The sequence below is a fragment of the Plectropomus leopardus genome, chromosome 10 (genome assembly GCF_026936395.1).
Source record: "Plectropomus leopardus strain MGB_pleo_1.0 chromosome 10, ASM2693639v1, whole genome shotgun sequence".
Taxonomy (NCBI): domain Eukaryota; kingdom Metazoa; phylum Chordata; class Actinopteri; order Perciformes; family Serranidae; genus Plectropomus; species Plectropomus leopardus.
Window position 1 is genome coordinate 33538753 of NC_142185.1, and position 21787 is coordinate 33560539.

General features: G+C 39.7%; 5 protein-coding genes across 16 annotated transcripts; all 5 read right to left on the minus strand.

The window, feature by feature from the left end:
• LOC121949484 (trace amine-associated receptor 9-like) lies at window positions 1–1286 on the minus strand. Of its 3 annotated transcripts, none has more exons than XM_088082725.1 (2): window positions 1129–1286; window positions 1–820 (listed from the first exon to the last, which is right to left on the minus strand). In XM_088082725.1, exons 1-2 carry the CDS (start codon window positions 1284–1286, stop codon window positions 1–3), a joined length of 978 nt encoding a protein of 325 aa, XP_087938851.1. The 3 variants fall into 3 exon arrangements, with proteins under 3 accessions (XP_087938851.1, XP_087938850.1, XP_087938852.1); XM_088082724.1 differs by having other exon boundaries at window positions 1–853; window positions 1123–1286; XM_088082726.1 differs by having other exon boundaries at window positions 1155–1204.
• A 2468-nt stretch (window positions 1287–3754) lies between these two features.
• Window positions 3755–5062, minus strand: LOC121949482 (trace amine-associated receptor 9-like). Its single transcript, XM_042495174.2, has 2 exons — window positions 4905–5062; window positions 3755–4574 (listed from the first exon to the last, which is right to left on the minus strand). The coding sequence occupies exons 1-2, from the start codon at window positions 5060–5062 to the stop codon at window positions 3755–3757; spliced, it is 978 nt and encodes a 325-aa protein (XP_042351108.2).
• A 2846-nt stretch (window positions 5063–7908) lies between these two features.
• Window positions 7909–9247, minus strand: LOC121948651 (trace amine-associated receptor 13c-like). Of its 2 annotated transcripts, XM_088082727.1 has the most exons (2): window positions 9071–9247; window positions 7909–8655 (listed from the first exon to the last, which is right to left on the minus strand). In XM_088082727.1, exon 2 carries the CDS (start codon window positions 8653–8655, stop codon window positions 7909–7911), a length of 747 nt encoding a protein of 248 aa, XP_087938853.1. In that variant the 5' UTR covers window positions 9071–9247. The 2 variants fall into 2 exon arrangements, with proteins under 2 accessions (XP_087938853.1, XP_042349985.2); XM_042494051.2 differs by lacking the exon at window positions 9071–9247 and having other exon boundaries at window positions 7909–8742.
• Window positions 9248–14592: 5345 nt separating this feature from the next.
• Window positions 14593–15766, minus strand: LOC121949507 (trace amine-associated receptor 13c-like). 6 transcript variants are annotated; one of them, XM_042495205.2, is made up of 2 exons: window positions 15585–15766; window positions 14593–15412 (listed from the first exon to the last, which is right to left on the minus strand). In XM_042495205.2, the coding sequence occupies exons 1-2, from the start codon at window positions 15752–15754 to the stop codon at window positions 14593–14595; spliced, it is 990 nt and encodes a 329-aa protein (XP_042351139.1). In that variant the 5' UTR covers window positions 15755–15766. The 6 variants fall into 6 exon arrangements, with proteins under 6 accessions (XP_042351139.1, XP_087938857.1, XP_087938855.1 ...); XM_088082731.1 differs by having other exon boundaries at window positions 15696–15754; XM_088082729.1 differs by having other exon boundaries at window positions 15669–15754.
• Window positions 15767–18261: 2495 nt separating this feature from the next.
• On the minus strand, window positions 18262–19409 carry LOC121949485 (trace amine-associated receptor 7e-like). 4 transcript variants are annotated; one of them, XM_088082734.1, is made up of 2 exons: window positions 19326–19409; window positions 18262–19068 (listed from the first exon to the last, which is right to left on the minus strand). In XM_088082734.1, the coding sequence occupies exons 1-2, from the start codon at window positions 19407–19409 to the stop codon at window positions 18262–18264; spliced, it is 891 nt and encodes a 296-aa protein (XP_087938860.1). The 4 variants fall into 4 exon arrangements, with proteins under 4 accessions (XP_087938860.1, XP_042351112.2, XP_087938859.1 ...); XM_042495178.2 differs by having other exon boundaries at window positions 18262–19072; window positions 19240–19409; XM_088082733.1 differs by having other exon boundaries at window positions 18262–19107; window positions 19224–19409.
• Between the last annotated feature and the right edge of the window lie 2378 nt (window positions 19410–21787).

The following is a 21787-nucleotide window of genomic DNA, read 5'->3' on the forward strand; positions in this document are numbered from 1 at the left end:
CTACAATATGTTAGTGTCAGAGGAGCCAGGCTTCAGTATCTGAAATGTAACAATGAATTTAATAGATTTTCTGAACCAGGGATAGAAAAAGGCATAGATCAGAGGGTTTAGACAGGAGTTTATATACATCAGCCAAATCTGACTGGCTGCAGTTGATGCTGCAATCGAGTTGTTCTCAGCCGCAACGGTGAAAGAATAATAAGGACAAAAGCACATAAGAAACACAACCACAACAACACCAAGTGTCCTGGCTGCTTTCATCTCAGATTTCTTAGCTGTTTTTGTCTTTGAGCGCTGCTGTGCGGCAGCTGCAACGTGAGAGCGCATGGCTCGAGCCTGAGACACAGCCACCACAAATATTCTGACATACAGAACTACGACGACAAGAATGGGGCCAGAAAAGGACACACAAAGGTCAACAGCTCCTTCGATATAATTAATAACCATTACACACTCTCCATAACAGGAATTATACCTGCCTGGCTGTTTCAAGAAATCCCTCATTATCCAACTGCTGTGAACGGCAGAAAATATCCAACACACACAAATGCAGAACTGAACTCTTCTCAGAGTGACTTTGGTGGAGTAAAACATGGGGTCACAAATGGCAATGTAACGGTCGACTGATATGAGCACCATGTTTCCTATTGAAGCACTGATAGGAATGGGACCCAAAAAGTATATAAAAGCACACATTATTTCACCCAGGATCCAACAGCCTTGAAAGAAGAGCATTTCATTTGGCATCTGCATCAAGCCCACAAGGAAGTCTGCGACAGCCAGAGAGAGGAGGAGGATGTTGGTGGTGGTGTGGAGCTGCCTGAAATGGGAGAATAGCAACATTGAACACATTGTCATATGCATGTGTGGAAATAAGTATTATCAGTTATGATACCTGGAGTATGAATAGTGTCATAATATCAAGCAGAGTTTTGCAGCTGAAAGAGCATTTGATCAAAGGCCTAAACAGGAAAACATCACTCTTATGCATCATTTATAAACAAGAGGAGAGGGTTAATGGATGTGCAGCAGACTGAAATGAGAGAAATCATTACTTATCAACATTTTCAGTAATGCATCTCAAAAGCACCATAATCAAAATTATCATTATTATAAGTTTATATCTGCCTGAAGTGGGAGATAGAGATGATGACCAGCAGGTTAAGAGACACAGTGAGCAGAGAGATGCATGACAGCACACTGTAAATGAGCTCGGAGTGATCGAGTCTCGTCTTCCTGCAGGAGGTGTTGATGTTGGGAAAGCAGAACTCCTCTTCAGGGGCCATTGGCTTTGGTCTGCAGGCTGCCAAAGCTCAGCAGCTTCTCCTCTCCCTCTGATATACAGCTAATTTCTAGTTTTATCCTCAGCTCCCATATGCAAATTCCATCTACTCAGTGGGCCAAAAACCATAACGTAATGCTCTCAGCTGAGGGACTGTGCTCCTTTGTGGACCACTTTATGAAATGATTTGATGCTGCAACACAACATTACATTTAAAAAGAAATAGAAGCAGCAAAAAAGACTAAACAAAACACATAGTTAGCTTTAAAGTAATTAAGTTAATCTGCCAACTCTTTACTTTCAAATGTTACTTTTTGTCTAACTGCTACCCAGGGCCGTAACCAGGGTTTAGAAGTTAGTGAGGTTTGGAATTTGCCAGAGGGGGATGGAGGTCGGCCAAAAATTTCGACCTGTGGCAGAAAATTTTCACATTATTTGACAAAAAAATATGCATTTTAACATCAGTTTGGACCATTGTAGCTAGTAGCTACTTTATGGTAGGCTGCTCATAATCCTATCATGATCCTATAAGGTGAGTTTTTGGTTTTTCTGTGGTAGGCTACTTTGTAGTGACTTTAAAATAACCATTATGTTCTTTTGAGAGAGAGGAGGGAGAGATTTGTCTATTGTCTGGACTCTAGAAACCCATTTTCATTCAGATATCTAATAAAGTGAGAAGTAAAGAGACCCGTTTAACAGTTGGAGCCAAATTCATAGCAAAGCCGATATGGCGTGACGTCACACATACATCTTAAGCCCCGAGTAATTCTCACTTTATACGGTTATTGTCACTGAAGAAAACAGCAGCGTTGTAAGTTTGCATCCTCCTCGTGTCTTATTGGCTGACAGGTCTGCCAGTTCCTAAACATAAGTGTGTTGACGACTGTTTCCCAGTCAGGCACTGCAACACAAGGGGACAATCTGAGAAAACGTGTTTACTTATACAAAGAACGAAAGAAACTTCACGTAATGCATTTGCCAAATACACAAGAGGGGAGAATTAAGAGTAAGCCTGACAGATTTTCAAAATGTTTATTGAGGTTTTCCCTCAACAACTTACAAAAGTCAGATTTTTTTGAGGGAGTCTGGTTCTTCTTCTCTGGGTGATGGAGGAGTGTGTCGCCGTTACTGATCTCTTTACATTGTGGCTCAAACACATGAAATCAACTCACGTTCTCTCTCAGAAGTCACATAATGTTAGTGTGTGGAGCTAAAAGGAACTACCATTAAACTTTTAACAGCCAGCGCTCTTATTTGCTTAAAACCACTGAACTCAGCAGGCTAATATTTGGGATGGGCTTTTAATTTCTGTCACATAAAACTGTTGGACATCCAATCAGATTGTTTCATTGAACCTTTTTATTGCATTTCTCTTGTTTACTCAGAAATGAAGTGCATGGTAATGGGGCCTCTGACTGAGACGGGCCTTTATTTGTCAATGCGTCGCCACACCGGGCCAGTAAAAGGGACTGGGCGTCCAATTGGGACGAGGCTTGTATTTGAAGTTTTACAGTGTATCAGTCAGTACAGGACAGATTCATTTTACTATGGGGGGAAACTCCTTCCTCTCAAAGTGACAATGGAGAGAGACAGACAGGCAGCAGATGATGGAGAGGTGAACAGCACACACTCTACACTGCATGAGCTGTGTCTGAAAACTGTGAGTGAAAGAAAACCAATTTAATATTTCTGTAAGCCGATACTAACATGCAGCTGTGGAAGAAGTACTCAGATCTTTTATTAAAGTAAAATTATAAACAGTGTTGAAATAGTCTGCATGTAAAAGTCCTTCATTCATTCAAGTAACAGTATAAAAGTATTAGCATCAAAATACTTAAAATAGCCTACTAAAAATAAAAGTATTTAGTTTGCAGAATGGCCCATTTCAGAGTAATATATACATTATAATTAGTGATGCATTAATGTGTTCATAACTTTAATGTAGCGGCTCGTAAAGGTGGAACTCAAGTTTGGGCCTACTGCTGAAATTATTAATTGATCTATAATAAGACATCATAAGTTATCATTTGATTCATATTTTGCATTAATAATCTGAATCTGTAAAGTAACTGAAGTCACATAAATGTAGCGCAGTAAAAAGTATAGTATTTGCCTCTGAAATGAAGAGGAGTAGAAGTATGAAATGGAAATACTTAAGTAAAAGACCCTTAAAATAGTACTTATGTACAATACTTCAGTAAATGTAATTAATTCATTTCCACCATTGTTAACCCTTTTGAAACCTGTGGAAATTGGCTTGATTTTTTTTAAAACATGGTAAGAAGGCAACAAGAAATGACCCAAAACACAGGAAATTATTCAAAAGTTGGAAGAATATTACCTGAAATTAGCAAAAAAAAATAAAAATAACAGAATCAAAATATGAAATGACCTGAAAAGTGCTAAATAAAAAGTAATTGATATATATAATTAAAAACAATATATGGTTTATGTATCTAATGTACCTGATCTCTACAATATGTTAGTGTCAGAGGAGTCAGGCTTCAGTATCTGAAATGTAACAATTTGTTTAATAGATTTTCTGAACCAGGGATAGAAAAAGGCATAGATCAGAGGGTTTAGGCAGGAGTTTATATTTATCAGCCAAATCTGACTGGCTGCAGTTGATGCTGCAATCGAGTTGTTCTCAGCCGCAACGGTGAAAGAATAATAAGGACAAAAGCACAGAAGAAACACAACCACAACAACACCAAGTGTCCTGGCTGCTTTCATCTCAGATTTCTTAGCTGTTTTTGTCTTTGAGCGCTGCTGTGCGGCAGCTGCAACGTGAGAGCGCATGGCTCGAGCCTGAGACACAGCCACCACAAATATTCTGACATACAGAACTACGACGACAAGAATGGGGGCAAAAAAGGACACACAAAGGTCAACAGCTCCTTCGATATAATTAATAACCATTACACACTCTCCATAACAGGAATTATACCTGCCTGGCTGTTTCAATAAATCCCTTATTATCCAACTGCTGTGAACGGCAGAAAATATCCAACACACACAAATGCAGAACTGAACTCTTCTCAGAGTGACTTTGGTGGAGTAGAACATGGGGTCACAAATGGCAATGTAACGGTCGACTGATATGAGCACCATGTTTCCTGTTGAAGCATTGATAGAGATGAAACCTAAAAAGAAAGCCGCTGTACATAGTAGATCTCCCAAAATCCAACAGCCTTGTAAGAGGAACATTTCAGCTGGCATCTGCATCAAACCCACAAGGAAGTCTGCGACAGCCAGAGAGAGGAGGAGGATGTTGGTGGTGGTGTGGAGCTGCCTGAAATGGGAGAATAGCAACACTGAACACATTGTCATATGCATGTGTGGAAATAAGTATTAGCAGTTATGATGCCTGGAGTATGAATAGTGTCATAATAACAAGCAGAGTTTTGCAGCTGAAAGAGCATTTGATCAAAGGCCTAAACAGGAAAACATCACTCTTATGCATCATTTATAAACAAGAGGAGAGGGTTAATGGATGTGCAGTAACAAATCTTAAAATCACCATAGTAACCATAAAATGTTATCATCTGTTTAAATGTGACATCATGCTGCTTATTCACACATCTGTAACCAAAGAACAAACACTTAATAAGTTGATCTGTGCCTGAAGTGGGAGATAGAGATGATGACCAGCAGGTTAAGAGACACAGTGAGCAGAGAGATGCATGACAGCACACTGTAAATGAGCTCGGAGTGATCGAGTCTCGTCTTCCTGCAGGAGGTGTTGATGTTGGGAAAGCAGAACTCCTCTTCAGGGGCCATTGGCTTTGGTCTGCAGGCTGCCAAAGCTCAGCAGCTTCTCCTCTCCCTCTGATATACAGCTAATTTCTAGTTTTATCCTCAGCTCCCATATGCAAATTCCATCTACTCAGTGGGCCAAAAACCATAACGTAATGCTCTCAGCTGAGGGACCGTGCTCCTTTGTGGGCCACTTTATGAAATGATTTGATGCTGCAACACAACATTACATTTAAAAAGAAATAGAAGCAGCAAAAAAGACTAAACAAAACACATAGTTAGCTTTAAAGTAATTAAGTTAATCTGCCAACTCTTTACTTTCAAATGTTACTTTCTGTCTAACTGCTACCCAGGGCCGTAACCAGGGTTTAGAAGTTAGTGAGGTTTGGAATTTGCCAGAGGGGGATGGAAGTCGGCCTAAAATTTCGACCTGTGGCATAAAATTTTCACATTATTTGACAAAAAAATATGCATTTTAACATCAGTTTGGACCATTGTAGCTAGTAGCTACTTTATGGTAGGCTGCTCATAATCCTATCATGATCCTATGAGGTGAGTTTTTGGTTTTTCTGTGGTAGGCTACTTTGTAGTGACTTTAAAATAACCATTATGTTCTTTTGAGAGAGGGGAGGGAGAGATTTGTCTATTGTCTGGACTCTAGAAACCCATTTTCATTCAGATATCTAATAAAGTGAGAAGTAAAGAGACCCGTTTAACAGTTGGAGCCAAATTCATAGCAAAGCCGATTTGGCGCGACGTCACACATACATCTTAAGCCCCGAGTAATTCTCACTTTATACGGTTATTGTCACTGAAGAAAACAGCAGTGTTGTAAGTTTGCATCCTCCTCGTGTCTTATTGGCTGACAGGTCTGCCAGTTCCTAAACATAAGTGTGTTGACGACTGTTTCCCAGTCAGGCACTGCAACACAAGGGGACAATCTGAGAAAACGTGTTTACTTATACAAAGAACGAAAGAAACTTCGCGTAATGCATTTGCCAAATTCACAAGAGGGGAGAATTAAGAGTAAGCCTGACAGATTTTCAAAATGTTTATTGAGGTTTTCCCTCAACAACTTACAAAAGTCAGATTTTTTCGAGGGAGTCTGGTTCTTCTTCTCTGGGTGATGGAGGAGTGTGTCGCCGTTACTGATCTCTTTACATTGTGGCTCAAACACATGAAATCAACTCACGTTCTCTCTCAGAAGTCACATAATGTTAGTGTGTGGAGCTAAAAGGAACTACCATTAAACTTTTAACAGCCAGCGCTGTTATTTGCTTAAAACCACTGAACTCAGCAGGCTAATATTTGGGATGGGCTTTTAATTTCTGTCACATAAAACTGTTGGAAATCCAATCCGATTGTTTCATTGAACCTTTTTCTTGCATTTCTCTTGTTTACTCAGAAATGAAGTGCATGGTAATGGGGCCTCTGACTGAGACGGGCCTGTATTTGTCAATGCGTCGCCACACTGGGCCAGTAAAAGGGACTGGGCGTCCAATTAGGACGAGGCTTGTATTTGAAGTTTTACAGTGTATCAGTCAGTACAGGACAGATTCATTTTACTATGGGGGGAAACTCCTTCCTCTCAAAGTGACAATGGAGAGAGACAGACAGGCAGCAGATGATGGAGAGGTGAACAGCACACACTCTACACTGCATGAGCTGTGTCTGAAAACTGTGAGTGAAAGAAAACCAATTTAATATTTCTGTAAGCCGATACTAACATGCAGCTGTGGAAGAAGTACTCGGATCTTTTATTAAAGTAAAAGTATAAACAGTGTTGAAATAGTCTGCATGTAAAAGTTCTTCATTCATTCAAGTAACAGTATAAAAGTATTAGCATCAAAATACTTAAAATAGCCTACTAAAAATAAAAGTATTTAGTTTGCAGAATGGCCCATTTCAGAGTAATATATACATTATAATTAGTGATGCATTAATGTGTTCATAACTTTAATGTTGCGGCTCGTAAAGGTGGAACTCAAGTTTGGGCCTACTGCTGAAATTATTAATTGATCTATAATAAGACATCATAAGTTATCATTTGATTCATATTTTGCATTAATAATCTGAATCTGTAAAGTAACTGAAGTCACATAAATGTAGCGCAGTAAAAAGTATAGTATTTGCCTCTGAAATGAAGAGGAGTAGAAGTATGAAATGGAAATACTTAAGTAAAAGACCCTTAAAATAGTACTTATGTACAATACTTAAGTAAATGTAATTAATTAATTCCCGCCACTGTTAACCCTTTTGGCTTGATTTAAAAAAAAAAAAAAAAAAACATGGAGAGAAGGCAACAAGAAATGACCCAAAACACAGGAAATTATTCAAAAGTTGGAAGAATATTACCTGAAATTAGCAAAAAAATAAAAATAACAGAATAAAAATATGAAATGACCTGATGCTGATATATAGAATTAAAAACAATATATGTTTCATGTACCTAATTTTCTTTTAGTTTTAAGTGTTTGCTTTTTTTACTTGTTTGTTTTTCAATTTGCTGGATATTTTACATTTTATGTCAAGTTCACATTTTCGAAAGTTTAAATGCTTGTGAAAATGTCTGACACTGCACAAGAAAACTGATGTCGATCCAGGTTTCAAAGGGTTAACATAAAAACAACTCTAGTCAATGCATGTAAAATGAAAATATTCTGTTTCTAATTAAAACTCATACAAATTACTAACATCTACTTATATTTCTAACATCACAATTCACAATGAATCTGGAAAATTAAAGACACTTTTTGAGGTTTTCAGGTTTTAATTTATGCATGATAAAGCACCAAAAAAGAAAAAAGGGCTTGTTCATGAATTTTTCTGAAAGGAGGAGGATTCCCCCAGTCTCCATCACAGTCTGATCTCTACAATATGTTAGTGTCAGAGGAGCCAGGCTTCAGTATCTGAAATGTAACAATTTGTTTAATAGATTTCCTGAACCAGGGATAGAGAAAGACATAGATCACAGGGTTTAGACAGGAGTTAAAATACAACAGCCAAACTTGAAAGACTGCGTTATACGCTGTTAGCATGACGTTCTCACCTGCAATGGTGAAACAATAATAAGGACAAAAGCACAGAAGAAACACAACCACAACAACACCAAGTGTCCTGGCTGCTTTCATCTCAGATTTCTTAGGTGTCACTGTCTTTGAGCGCTGCTGTGCGGCAGCTGCAACGTGAGAGCGCATGGCTCGAGCCTGAGACACAGCCACCACAAATATTCTGACATACAGAACTATGATGACAAGAATGGGGACAAAAAAGCTCAAAATAATGTCAAGAACTCCTTCAACAAAATTAACTAAATATATACACTCTCCATAACAGGTGCTAAACCTTTCTGGATCTTCCACAGAATTCCTCAGTGTCCAAACGTTGTACATAGTAGCACCAATCCAGCACGCAGAAACGCAGAACTGAACTCTTCTCAGAGTGACTTTGGTGGAGTAAAACATGGGGTCACAAATGGCAATGTAGCGGTCGGCTGATATGAGCACCATGTTTCCTACTGAAGCACAGATAGGAATGGGACCCAAAAAGTACATAAAAGCACACATTATTTCACCCAGGATCCAACAGCCTTGAAAGAGGAGCATTTCAGCTGGCATCTGCACCAAACCCACAAGGAAGTCTGCGACAGCCAGAGAGAGGAGGAGGATGTTGGTGGTGGTGTGGAGCTGTCTGAAATGGGAGAATAGCAACACTGAACACATTGTCATATGCATGTGTGGAAATAAGTATTAGCAGTTATGATGCCTGGAGTATGAATAGTGTCATAATAACAAGCAGAGTATCGCAGCTGAAAGAGCATTTGATCAAAGGCCTAAACAGGAAAACATCACCCTTATGCATCATTTATAAACAAGAGGAGAGGGTTAATGGATGTGCAGCAGACTGAAATGAGAGAAATCATCATTAATCATTTTTCAACTCAGTCACAAATCTTAAAATCACCATAGTAACCATAAAATGGTATCATCTGTTTAAATGTGACATCATGCTGCTTATTCACACATCTGTAACCAAAGAACAAACACTTAATAAGCCATAAAATTAAGTTGATCTGTGCCTGAAGTGGGAGATAGAGATGATGACCAGCAGGTTAAGAGACACAGTGAGCAGAGAGATGCATGACAGCACACTGTAAATGAGCTCGGAGTGATCGAGTCTCGTCTTCCTGCAGGAGGTGTTGACGTTGGGAAAGCAGAACTCCTCTTCAGGGGCCATTGGCTTTGGTCTGCAGGCTGCCAAAGCTCAGCAGCTTCTCCTTTCCCTCTGATATACAGCTGTTTCAGCTCCATCCTTACCTCCCATATGCAAATTCCATCTACTCAGTGGGCCAAAAGTCATTACGTAATAACTCCCAGAACATAGTTGAGCAGAGGGACCAAGCTCCTTTGTGGACCAGTTGATGCAATGTTTAATGATGAATCAAAAACTTAAGTGTGAGCTGCAACACAACATGGAATTCAAAACTTTGTTGTCAAAAAATGCACATAATGCACAAAAATGCATATTTAGTAAATTTGCCAACTTTTTACTTCCCAAAGGCTACTTTCTGTCAAACTGCTACCCAGGGCTACCAGGGTTTATTAGTGAGGTCTGGAGAATTTGGAGGGGGGGGGGGGTCATGAGACCTGGACATAATCTTGGTTTAAATCATTAAAAAAAATGAACTAGTGTCTAATGTGCCGCAGGAGAGGATGAAGAAGTTCAGCCGGCTGGAGCATAGAGTCAGTGAATACAGCGAAGAAGTTTCAGTCTCAGTGAATTTGTTAGTCTGTAGGAAACACAGCGATGGCAGAAGTTCCACGAAAACAACCAATATCACCATCCCAAGCAGCTCCCAGAAAGAGGCAACTTTCAGCGGCAAAAAAAGAAGCGATGTAAGACGAAGCAAAACTTGCTTCTGCTAAACTCGTTTGTTTTAGACCGGCAAGTAACGTCCAATGGTAACTATTTACTGAAATGTATCTTTTGTGTGACTAATGACAACACAAACTGCGGGCTTACAATTTGAGAAACTTCAAATGGCGTGATGTGACTGTTCTCTTATTACCGTGGCGTTGCTAAAATTGAGCTCGGTAAGCTATAAAGTAAACGATACAAAAACACCACATATGAAGATGAGAAGATGCAGATAAGCAGCCTTATTTTGCCCGGCTGTACTCTTGCTCTGCTGTCAGTTATGAGTTGCCTTTATTTATGATTGATGACTGTAAATTGCGGTTGTATTGACACAGTAGTAGAGCAACATTCAAAGGGTGAAATACTGCCCCCTATTCAGTTGAACTGGGTGGCTGGAAACTAAATAATGCACCTTTTAAAGGAATAAAGTACATTTGCCAGCTTTTTACTTCCCAATGGCTTATGTTTGTCTAGCTGCTACCTCGTCTTTGGTTGCTCCCATAGCACATGAACCCACCACAGCACAAGTTAAGATGTCAATACGTACTGTGAATCATCAGTTGACAGGTTAAAAAACATAGTATATGCAGAGATAGTATTACACAAAGTGTTAATTTATGCAGATGACCTTTTTCTATATCTTTAAAATCCTACATGCTCTGTGCCCTGTAGTGTTGCTATCTTGGGACAGTTTGAAATACTATCTGGCTTCAAACTCAACCTGGAAAAAAGGGAACTCATCTCAATCATTTCTTATATTTCCGCCACATTATTCCCCTCTATAAAAGTTAACTCCATATTCAAATACTGTGGCATTGTAGTTTCACACTCCCTCCAACAACTACTTAAGTTAAACTTTAGCCCTTTCATTAATAAATGCAAATTTGATCTTAAACACTAGCGTACCCTGCCACTGTCTGGCCTGTTCTTATTCTGAAGTCATCAAATACTGCTACTTTTGCATTGTTTTTTATGATGACAGATCCTGATGCCAAAAGCAATGTTTCATGTCCACATGATATGTTTCTGAACAGCATAAGCTGAGAACGAAGCCAGACAGAACTGTTCAGTGTTGTTAAATGCCAGCAGACGCGCAGACAGCACCTTCCACGGCTGCACGATATGCAAATGATTGCCATCAGCTGAGAACGCAGCTGGAAGGAACCTGTCACATCTGCATGATACCCTGTTTGACAGTTTAAGATTGAAATGCTTCCAGAAACAACATAATGAAGGACCACAAGGGTGCCTATAGGGGTGGTGGATATGTCCAACCAACTTTGAACTTTCATGCTGGAGTCTGGTGTTCGCTCCCCAAGTAAATGTTTTTTTTCAATACCTTAAAATACGCCTCCTTCTCATAATCCTAACCACTTATGCCTTGTGCACTTGATGTCCCACAGTTGGTTGCCCTGTGCTTTTGTTGCCTAAACATAACCATTTGCAGTTAAATTCTGAGATTTGCTTGTGTTCACATTACGTTGGTGGAGCAGATGCAGAAGAATACTTAGAGCGTTATATGTAAACACAGAAGTCCACAGCAAAGTGTCAATATGTGACAATTTGGGGGGAGACCATGTTGAGATATTGCTTTCAAGAGAGTATGACGGCCTCAAGGTCAATCACCTTGGAGTTAAAGTGTAGGTCAAATTAGGGAAATGTTGACAGAAATATGAAAACTCAAGTACAGTACAGATATTTCTTAAAAATACTTCAGTATTTTGACAAAGTACTGGTACTTTTTTGTTATATTAGCATAGCTGTAACAAGTGGTTACTGTTGTCAATCAATCGTGGTTAAGTTTAGGCCACAAAAGTACTTGGTTAGATATAAAAAAAATGATGCTTTGGGTTGACATAAGCATGTTTGGTATGTAACATAACATGACGTCAGTGACACCAGTGTGTGATGCCGGTATGTAAAAAGATAACATTACGTTAAAATCACATCGGCTTTTGATTTCACAAGAGACATGGACTGCCATCTCCTGGGTAAAAGTCTGATTTGGTTTGACCAGTCCATACCCTGTTCCTTTCCTGTTAGGCCTTTCTCGCCCTTTATGTTTATTGCTCTCAGCCTAAAGTGTTGCTGCAGTTGGGTTTACACTGGAGTTAACTGAAAGCCTGAAGAGAGCGGCTGTCACTTTAATATTTGGGCATGACATCCTTTAAAAAGTTGCTTCAGTTACTGGTAATTCACTGAAAAAAGCACCCACGTTAACAAGGTTTGTGTCAGGTTTTGGGGAACCAGGGCAACCTGATGGCAAATGGGCGACTGGAACAAGACACAGGTGCAATATAGAAAACAACATGAAATTGTTGGACTGTTACAATAAAAGCAGTGCTAGAGAAAGAGGATATATACAGAGGATGTGGAACCCAAAGGTACTTCAAAACCCACTGTACTTTACTACCTAACAAACTACTGCTTGCTAGGTGTTCCAACATCTGCAATTTTAAGCTACTATCACACCTAGAGATTGAGGAGGTTAAAACAACAATGCTATGGCAAGGGAGAGCCAGATTGACAGGTCAGAATGGAGGTGATAAAGTCATCACCCCCAAAATCAGAGATTGGGATCCAAGACCCCAAAACAGATACACTTAACGCAAGAACGGCTGGCCTGCGAAAGAAGAAGCAAACTGGAAGCCTGGAACCACCGAATACCACGGCTGAAGGACAAAGTACCTTCTGAAAGTCTGCTAGAAAAAGTAAATGCTGTGCTACAAACTGTCCCTACTGAGACCATCTAAGGGGCTAACAAGCACAGTACAGCACAGTACAGCAGCAGTGATCCTAGAAATGCTTGACAATAAGATGAATAGCATGAGCCAAAAACAGGAGCCCATGGAAGAAAAGACTAGAGGCCAAAATCAAGGCATCATGAAGAGAAGTCAGTCTTCTAACAGAGCTGCAGAAATGTGTGACCAATAAAGGGCTCCTACGAAGTACACCAAACTGTCCATACCAGAGGCACTGGAGACTGCCAAACAAAGATTGATATATAATACACCACACCCAAAACTGTCATGGTGGGAATCCTCATTGGTATGATGTTGCTTTAAGGCAACATTAGCATTTTAACAATTTTCTGTTCCTGAATTATGAAATAAAGTACACTGAACAATTACAAATTTTACTCTTCTTTTATTGTGAATCCACTTCTTTTTCCAGATGTAAATTGACAGAAAAAGACGTTTCAGACCTTTATTGTTTAAAATGCTGATGAAGCTGTACTGTGTGATGAAGGCCCTGAAAAGGGGGAATGTTGCTACCAGAAAGTCATATTACAGTTTCAACAGTGTTATTGGTTTCTCTGTGGCCCTGAATCTTTTTTTTAAGTATTACAACATCACAGAGGATGCACTGTGTGAGTGTAAATGGATATGCTATTTGGTAGTAAGATGGTATCATAAAGGGTTAAATTATTTCCTTGAACAAAGCTGCAGGGGATTTAATGTTTAATCATACACTGATATTACTGTGAGATTATGTTCAGGTTCAACCCTTTGAAACCTGGATCTGCATCACTTTTCTTCTGCTCCTTTAGATGCCTTTAACAAATATTTAAACCTTTGAACTGTTTTTGCAAATTAGTTCATCCCCACATACACATACTGTTAGATTATGTGAGTTTAGAGTTAAAAGGAATGATATACGAGGAGGAAGCATCTGTTAAAAAGTTTTGAGCTGAACTGTTCTCTGTGACAGAAAAATATAACAGTATGTGTTGTTCTTGAGCTAAAACATCTAAGATGTTTTTTGTTGTTGTTTTAATGTATTGTAATCTTCATTCATCTTGGTCTCTATCAAACATTCTGGTATCAAATTCGTGACGTATGTACAGTATGAATATACACACAGACATGTATGTTCGAAACCTCAACAGGTCATGTAATAATCATTTAACCCCTTAAAACTTAAGCTAAATGTCTTTATTTCTTTATAAACCATGGGAAGAAGGCAATGATCAACTTAAGAAATAATCCAAAAACTTTGCAAAACACTGATATATAGTACAAGAACCAGAACAATAAGCAAAATAGAAAAGGGAAAAGTTGAAAAAAAGCAAACAAACAAGGAAAAAGTGCTTTAAAAATATAATAATTATGTCACAATTTTAAACATGTTATTGTGATAATTATAAATATTTTAATTTCTTGCAATTTGTGGCACATTTGTTGCTCACAAGTTGCTTACTGTCTTTTTTTATGTTTTGGGGATAAAAAATGAACTGAGTTGCAGAATAGCTTGTTGCCATATATTCCCCAAATCAGAACTGAACAAGGAAAAAATCTCACGGTGCACCTTACACATAAGATAATCTGCAAAGGAACTTAAACATGGACGCATTAGGGCTGTTCAAATGCCTTATTTAGATCTTGTTTTAATTGAGAGTAAATGTTTGTAATTATACTTCTACAGTATAACATGTTTACATTTATTTTTACATTGCTATTATTGTTTGTTGTTTTGTATGATTTTATTCATATTTTCACTTTTATTTGTTTGCATGTTGATTGTTTTAAATGTCTTTGTTCATGCCCGGCATCAATGAAAAGAAGGGTCCCCCTTAATTGATTTCCAGAGTCTTAAATAAAGGTTTGATTGAATGAATGAAACACTCCTGTGTGTCACTATAGTATTTTAACATCACAGGAGCCAGGCTTCAGTATCTGAAGTGTCAGGATGATTTTGATAGACTTTCTGAACCAGGGGTAGAAAAAAGCATAGATGACAGGGTTCAAACAGGAGTTAAAATGAGCCAGCCAAATCTCAAAGGATGCAGATGAAGCATCAACTTCAGTGTCTTCGCCTGCCAGAGTAGGGTAATAATAGGGACAGAAACAAAATAAAAACACAACTACAACAATACCAAGAGTCCTGGCTGCTTTTAGCTCTTTTTTCTTGACAGTTACAGTCCCTGAGCGTTGGGCTGCTACAGCTGCAATATGAGAGCGCATGGCTCGAGCCTGAGACACAGCCACCACAAATACTCTCGTATACAGAACTATTATGACAAGAATAGGTATAATGAAAGTGACAAAAAGGTCAACAACACCTGCTATGTGATTGATGACAACCACACACTCTCCCAAACAGGAGTTTGACCTGCCTGGTTTCTCCAGATGGTCATATAAAAGGGAGATTCCATAAAAAACAGAACAAATCCAACACAAACACACACAAATTTGTGCTTTTGTCTTTGTGACTCTGGTGGGGTAATGCAGAGGGTTACAAATTGCTATGAAGCGGTCAATTGTTATGAGCACCATATTGGCTACTGAGGCGGAGGCAATAATATAGTCTATAATATAATACAGAATGCACAGAATGTCACCAAGAAACCAGCAGGCCTCTATGTAGATTATTTCTACTGGCATCAGCAGGAGACCCACAAGGAGGTCTGAGGAAGCCAGAGAGAGAAGGAGCAGGTTGGTGGGGGTGTGGAGCTGCCTGCAGAGGGAGAATATCATCACAACACATATTGTAATTGCAAATCTGTAATAAAAAAATGACATTTGCATGAAAAGAGGAGATGGGGAAAAAGGCTGTCATTAGGCACCATAAAACAACCACAACAAAGCTTTTGTGTACACATAATAACATTTTAAATTATTGTATCTGCCTGAAGTGTGAGATGGAGATGATGACCAGCAGGTTAAGAGCCACAGTGATCACAGAAATGGATGAAAGTAGGACATAGATCAGCATGGCCTCGGCGTGTGGTTTTGTAGGCTTTTTGCAGGAGGAGTTTAGCTGTGGGAAGCAGAGTTCAGCTCCTTCCAGGGTCTCCATCGCCAGAGACGAAAAGCTATCCGACTGTGGCAGCTCTCTAACCAGAACTCTCTGGTGTGCAGCTCTTTTATAACTCTCCTACCACCACCTCCTCAACTATACAGCTGATGTTTTCTCTTTCCTCTTTTCTCAGTCTTTACGTCACCTTTTTTTCCATATTGTATAAACATTTTTTTGTTTCATCTTTGTCTCTCTATTTAGACAGTCTCAGAAGTTAATTCTTAAGTATAGACAGCACAAGCACATGGCAAACAATACTGGGATGTCAAAAAAAACCCCAAACAAAAGCACAAAGGCCTTGCACAGATGGTTATGATTAAGCAGAAGGGCACATGATAAAGTGTAGAAAAAATCACATTCAGACAGGAAGCAAACAGCAAACTCCCACATGAAAGTCCAGGCTTTGTTTGATCCATCCACCGGCTTAACCTGTTCTCATTCCAAACTTCCAAAATACCGACGCTCAATCAGTGCTTTTGGCGTACGAGTGTGACGCCAAAAGCTACCTCCCATGTCCACATGCAAAGTGCATGGACGCATCGGATGATAATGTGGTCTGACAGAACCGGTGGTGTTGTGATCCCACACTGGCCGACACTGGGTGCATCCAGATGCAATGCCCACGGGCTGCGTCACTTGACAACATGGCCAGATGAAACCGGTTGCGTGCGCCAGGTAATAACTTTCGCAGTAACCACGTAATATAAGGAGCATGAGTGCGCCATAGGGAGGTTGGATGGGTTTGCTTCCTGTGTGGATGTTTATTTTCCGACACTTTACCATCTGCCTTTTATGCCTAAACTTAACCATCCGTGACTTTTTTTCCTAACTATCCTGACAGTCTGTGCTGTTGTGTAAACATATGGACCATATTGTGTCATTCCACCATATGTATTTGTTGACATCATGATAACAGCATCCCAGAGCATAAACGGTTGATGCAAAAGGATACCTAAAATGTCGTAGGTTGACTCGGAAGGTCCTGATGTAGCAGCACCATGTGACAAGTTCAGAGTGAGAACGTGTTGGACCCCATCACATGTCCTGTAGGGACCACTGTACTCCTTTTATTACAAAAGGTGGGTTTCCATTACAAATTTGCACAAAACTTTAGAGATATTTTCGAAATGTTGATAAAAAAAAAATAAATGCGAGATGACTGCATTTCAACTGAGTGAGTTTATGCGGCTTCTCCTCTGGTGATAACATTCAAAGAAGCATGGCGATGGATTTTTTAAACATTAGCAATCTATTTCTATTGCAGCCACTAGCTGTCATTATTTCCAATCCAAGCGACGTAGGCGTGTTATAGAAGAGATAATGAAGAGGCAAGCCCCTTATACATGGGAGCGGCCACTAATGAGGGTTGTCTGTGTTCATAAAGTTTGGCAAGAATGTGTATTTTTGTTTAATCATGGAATTTCCATCTCAGCTCCTAAAATAAGTCAACAATACACTGTGTAAACAAAAATGTTACATTCATTCTGTTAAGTGCAAATAAAGTGTCATTGAAACCCATTCAAACTGCAAATTTTGACCATCAAAGCATGAAAATATGCATTGTATTATTTCTGGGTGTCATTCTGGGCTTTTGCCTTGGAATGTTTTTTGTATTTTCTACCTTACATCTATTTTTCTTTAGGGTGGGGTTATCTGTTATTGGATTTTTTTAACCATATTTGGCATATGGAGAAAACACATTCTATTTCCACTAGGTGCATACAATAAATGCTGCTGCAAATCACTGATGTATCCCAGGCTGTTATAAAAGTATTTTACACGTAGTTTGTTGAAAATAATTCATTTTTAATTTAAAAAACAAAGTGGCATCATGACAAAAAACCTGGCATTTAAAAGGTTACTGAAGCAGTCGTTTTTTGGGGTTTTAGTTTACTCTGTTTGTTCCCTCCTGTGTTCCTGTGCTGCCTGTTCCTCGTTTACCAGCTACACAGCTGTCCTGCTGTCCACGCCTGTCCTGCTGTCCACGGCTGTCCTGCTGTCCACAGCTGTCCTGTCCTCCTGAGTTTCTCCCAGCACCGTCAAATCTTTGCCTGTTCTCCTGCCTCATCATCCTTTTCTCCTCACATGAGCTGTCTGCCCTTTTTCTCCACCTGCACTTCATCCCTTCAGCTTATTTAACATATGCAATACCATACCATTTTTTTTATAAAGCACGTTTAAAAAACAACAGTTGACCAAAGTGCTGTACAATCCAAAAAAAAGCAGATAACTATAAAAACAACACAAATGATAGAAAAATAAAAATAACAATTGAAAACACAAAACTCAACACAATATAAACAATGTGGAGTAACACAAACCTTAAAAGACAAAAGGACAATAATATATTAAATCTATACTCATGGTGGATAAAAAATGTGTTTTAAGACAGGATTTAAAAACAGGCAGTGTAGGGGGCAGCCTAACATGTAAAGGCAACTCATTCAAGAGTTTAGGGGCTACAGCTGAAGAGATGTAATTACGTTAATGAATTCCACGGTGTATCTCTACAGTATATCAGCATCACGAGAGTCAAGCTGCAGGATCTGAAATGTAATAATGAGTCTAATAGTTTTTCTAAACCAGGGGAAGAAGAGGGCATAGATGACAGGATTTAGACAGGAGTTAAAATACATCAGAAAAATCATAGAGACCTCGGTCAACATACCGATCAAGATATTGTGGCCTGTGAGAGAGATGCAGTAATATGGAGAGTAACACATTAGAAACACAACGATGACAACACCAAGCGTCCTTGCTGCCTTTATCTCTGATTTCTTAACTTTCACAGTCGTAGAATACTTGAGAGAGACGGAAGCAATGTGGGACCTCATGGCTCGAGCCTGAGACACGGCCACGACAAATACTCTCATATATAGAACTATGATGACGGTAATAGGTATAATGAAAGCCACAACAAGATCAACAGCTCCGTCAATGCTGACCACACATTCTCCATAGCAGGAATTATACCTTCCTGGTTGCATCAGGTTATCAAATAAAAGAAAAATGCTGTAGGAAACGGAGCAAATCCAACACATTAAGACACACATCGTAACAGCTTTTTGAGTGACTCTGGTGGGATAATGCAGAGGGTCACAAATGGCAAGATAACGGTCAACAGATATGAGCACCATGTTTCCGACAGAGGCACAGATAGTCATGATGGGTAACATAAAGTACAGTGCACACATGAGATCGCCCAGGATCCAGCAGGTTTCTAACAGGAGGATTTCAACTGGTATCATCACAAGGCCCACAACAAAATCTGAGACAGCCAGAGAGAGGAGGAGGAAGTTGGTGGGGGTGTGGAGCTGCCTGCAGTGAGAGAATATCATCATTATCAACATTGTCTGCAATATTAATACCAATATGAGTTGTGAAAAAAGAAGTTCTTAAAAATACATGAAAATAGCACATCTGCAATACTAAAGCTGCTTCTTCCTGCAAATCTTAACACATTTTATGCTGTAAAGGTTCTGTGCCTGAAGTATGAGATGGAGATTATGACCAGCAGGTTGAGAGCTGTAGTGAGCAGAGAGATGACAGATAGGAGAATGTAAAAAAGCACAGCGCTGGTTTGAGGAGGCTGCGGCTTCCTGCAGGAGGAGTTGAGGAGATGTGGGAAGCAGAGTTCAGCTCTTTCCGGCTGCATCACCAAAGAAAAGAGGAAACGTGCTGCTTAGCTCTGGCAGCTCTGACTGAATGTATCAGCGTATTTATCTATCCCCCTGATGCATGATGATGAATTCAAGTCAGCTTGCATCATATTGTTCAACTGCACATTCAGCATCTTATTTTACAAGGCCAAATTTAGACAAGAATGGCCCTACCAAAAACATCTTTACTTTGCGATTAAAAAAAATCCTGTCATATAACACTGTGAGAACGATCCTCGTGTACAGCATGGCAGGCCTATAGTTTGTGGTGTAACTTTGTGATGACACAATGTAGAAGAACACCGTGTGCATGTGCAAAGTGCGGCTGTGATGTCGCCATTCACACAGGATCTGAACATTGCCAGTTCACTCGACGACAGAAGGTGTGCCGTTTTCAAAGGATTACATTCTAAAATCTGGTTTTAAAAGTTGGAGTTTGCTATTTTTAAGCCCCAAAAACCTGTTAAAGAAAGGCCAAACTGCAACAAAAGTTTAACGTTTAATGCAAGAACCGTTGCTGTGTAAATGGCCCCTAAGCCTGGCCCGAGCCACGCAGCAACATTTTTTAGGCTACTGAAGCTCGGCAAACCACTCTGTCTTTCATTTTCGTTTTTCCCTTTTTCACCTCTCTCAAAGAAACAAACAGGAAACAGTCAGCTGTCTGAACGCTAAAGTGTTTATTTACCACCAGTTAAAAGACGAGTTGGGTCCTGGCTCACAACTGCAGGTACCTCTCATTTAGTGCATTTTATTGTCAATTTCAACTTTCAATTTCAACCTAAGGCATATAGTCTTTGCCTTAAAAAAACAAGAGTAAAATTGCGCAACTCTAACCTATTTTACTTCCTGCATTACCGAACTGATCTCTTTGCCAAGGACAAGAGATGAGAGATCTATTTGACCCTCTTCACTGGAAAAGGCAAACTTACCCCTCTGGCCTACTCCAGTTTTCTCTCCCCCAAATCCCCCTTAGTGTCCAACTCCACCAAGTGTGATTTTAACATCTCAGCTAAGGCGCAAACCAACCCACCTCCCTTCACCAAACTTATCCAAACTTGTACCCAAAGCACTGATAGAACGGTTACTTTTTACAAGTGCGCAATGCTAAAAGGCACCTTTCATGCTGGACGGCGTCAGGTGAGAACGCCGGCAAATCCACATGATGTGCACAGGTGGCATCACTTGAGAACACTGCTGGACAAAACCTGTCTCGTGTGCATGAAACACAGCATGAGAGCGTCAGGTTGAAACGCTGACGGTAACAACGTAATATAAGGAACGTAAAGGAACCTAGACATGTGCATTTATTGACATAACAGTAGCAGCATCCTGGAGTGTAAATGGCAGACCCAGAAGGATCCCTAAAACGTGATAAAATGACATGGATGTCCAGAGGCAACATGATGAGTTGGAATAAGAATTTCTGAGCCTAGCAGCTAGCAGACATTTCCATGACTTATATGAAGCCAGGATAAATCACACACAAAACTTCAAATTCTATTTTCTGGGGGCTTCAAAGTTGGTCTGTTATCAGTAAAATAAAGGTAAAGAAAATCTTGTTTCCATCAAGGAAAATGCTTTTCAGTTTAAGTTACAAATAATCAGGAGGTCTGCATTGCTACAGTGCACCTAGATAGATATCTGATGAGGTGCCTGTCAGGCTGCAGAGTTTGCTACAGCATAGGGCTTTGGGTTTCACCACACCTTGGGTCAACCATTACAAGGAGATGAAGCCGGATCAGGGAACAACAGCCCTGTAGGAACAGATGCCAGCTGAGGATGGTAGTGGCTGATCAGTAACAGCCCCGTCGACATGCTGCAATCACGGGGAGAACCAGCTGAAGCTCTCCAAGTCTCAGTAAAGAGAGAGGAAGGCAAGAACACTGACCTGCAATAGGACCTTTCTCTCAGCCCATTACCTTTAAGTTAAAGACCAGCTTGAGTATAATTATTGCCATGTCCTCACAGTGTGACTTGAATTTCTGTTTTTTTGCCCAAACCTCCTTTTAGAAATTTAAGCCTCTGGGAACCCAAATAACAAAAACTTCCTTAATATGTATTTCAGGGTCTTACATGCATTATAAAAAGCATAAAAGTCATCAGACATAAGCCTCAATCCAAATTTGAAATACTGTCGTTTTATTTTTATCATTTCTTGAAGCTGGGTTGATTTAGGCATAGTTATCCCCAATCCATATCACGTAAATTGATGAAGCCAATCAAAAAGTCAAAGTCAGGTGTCAGTTGATACTACTTTAGTTTGTCAAATTGACGTCCCTTAATGTTTCATTCAATAGGGTGTGTTTGGAAACGCTCACTTTGAGTGAAATGGACCATCGGTAAATTCAGAGCGCTGCTGGAATGTACCGTTTGG

Bases quoted from the DNA above. Each gene is read 5' to 3' on its own strand.
- LOC121949484 (XM_088082724.1), bottom strand. From the start codon at position 1,286: ATGGCCCCTGAAGAGGAGTTCTGCTTTCCCAACATCAACACCTCCTGC. The intron at 854-1,122 runs ATAAACTTATAA...CATGCATATGAC, and splicing joins ATCTCCCACTTCAGGCAGAT to AATGTGTTCAATGTTGCTAT.
- LOC121949482 (XM_042495174.2), bottom strand. From the start codon at position 5,062: ATGGCCCCTGAAGAGGAGTTCTGCTTTCCCAACATCAACACCTCCTGC. The intron at 4,575-4,904 runs GCACAGATCAAC...CTCCCATTTCAG, and splicing joins ATCTCTATCTCCCACTTCAG to GCAGCTCCACACCACCACCA.
- LOC121948651 (XM_088082727.1), bottom strand. From the start codon at position 8,655: ATGCCAGCTGAAATGCTCCTCTTTCAAGGCTGTTGGATCCTGGGTGAA.
- LOC121949507 (XM_042495205.2), bottom strand. From the start codon at position 15,754: ATGGAGACCCTGGAAGGAGCTGAACTCTGCTTCCCACAGCTAAACTCC. The intron at 15,413-15,584 runs GCAGATACAATA...CTCCCTCTGCAG, and splicing joins ATCTCCATCTCACACTTCAG to GCAGCTCCACACCCCCACCA.
- LOC121949485 (XM_088082733.1), bottom strand. From the start codon at position 19,409: ATGCAGCCGGAAAGAGCTGAACTCTGCTTCCCACATCTCCTCAACTCC. The intron at 19,108-19,223 runs GCATAAAATGTG...TTAATATTGCAG, and splicing joins TCAGGCACAGAACCTTTACA to ACAATGTTGATAATGATGAT.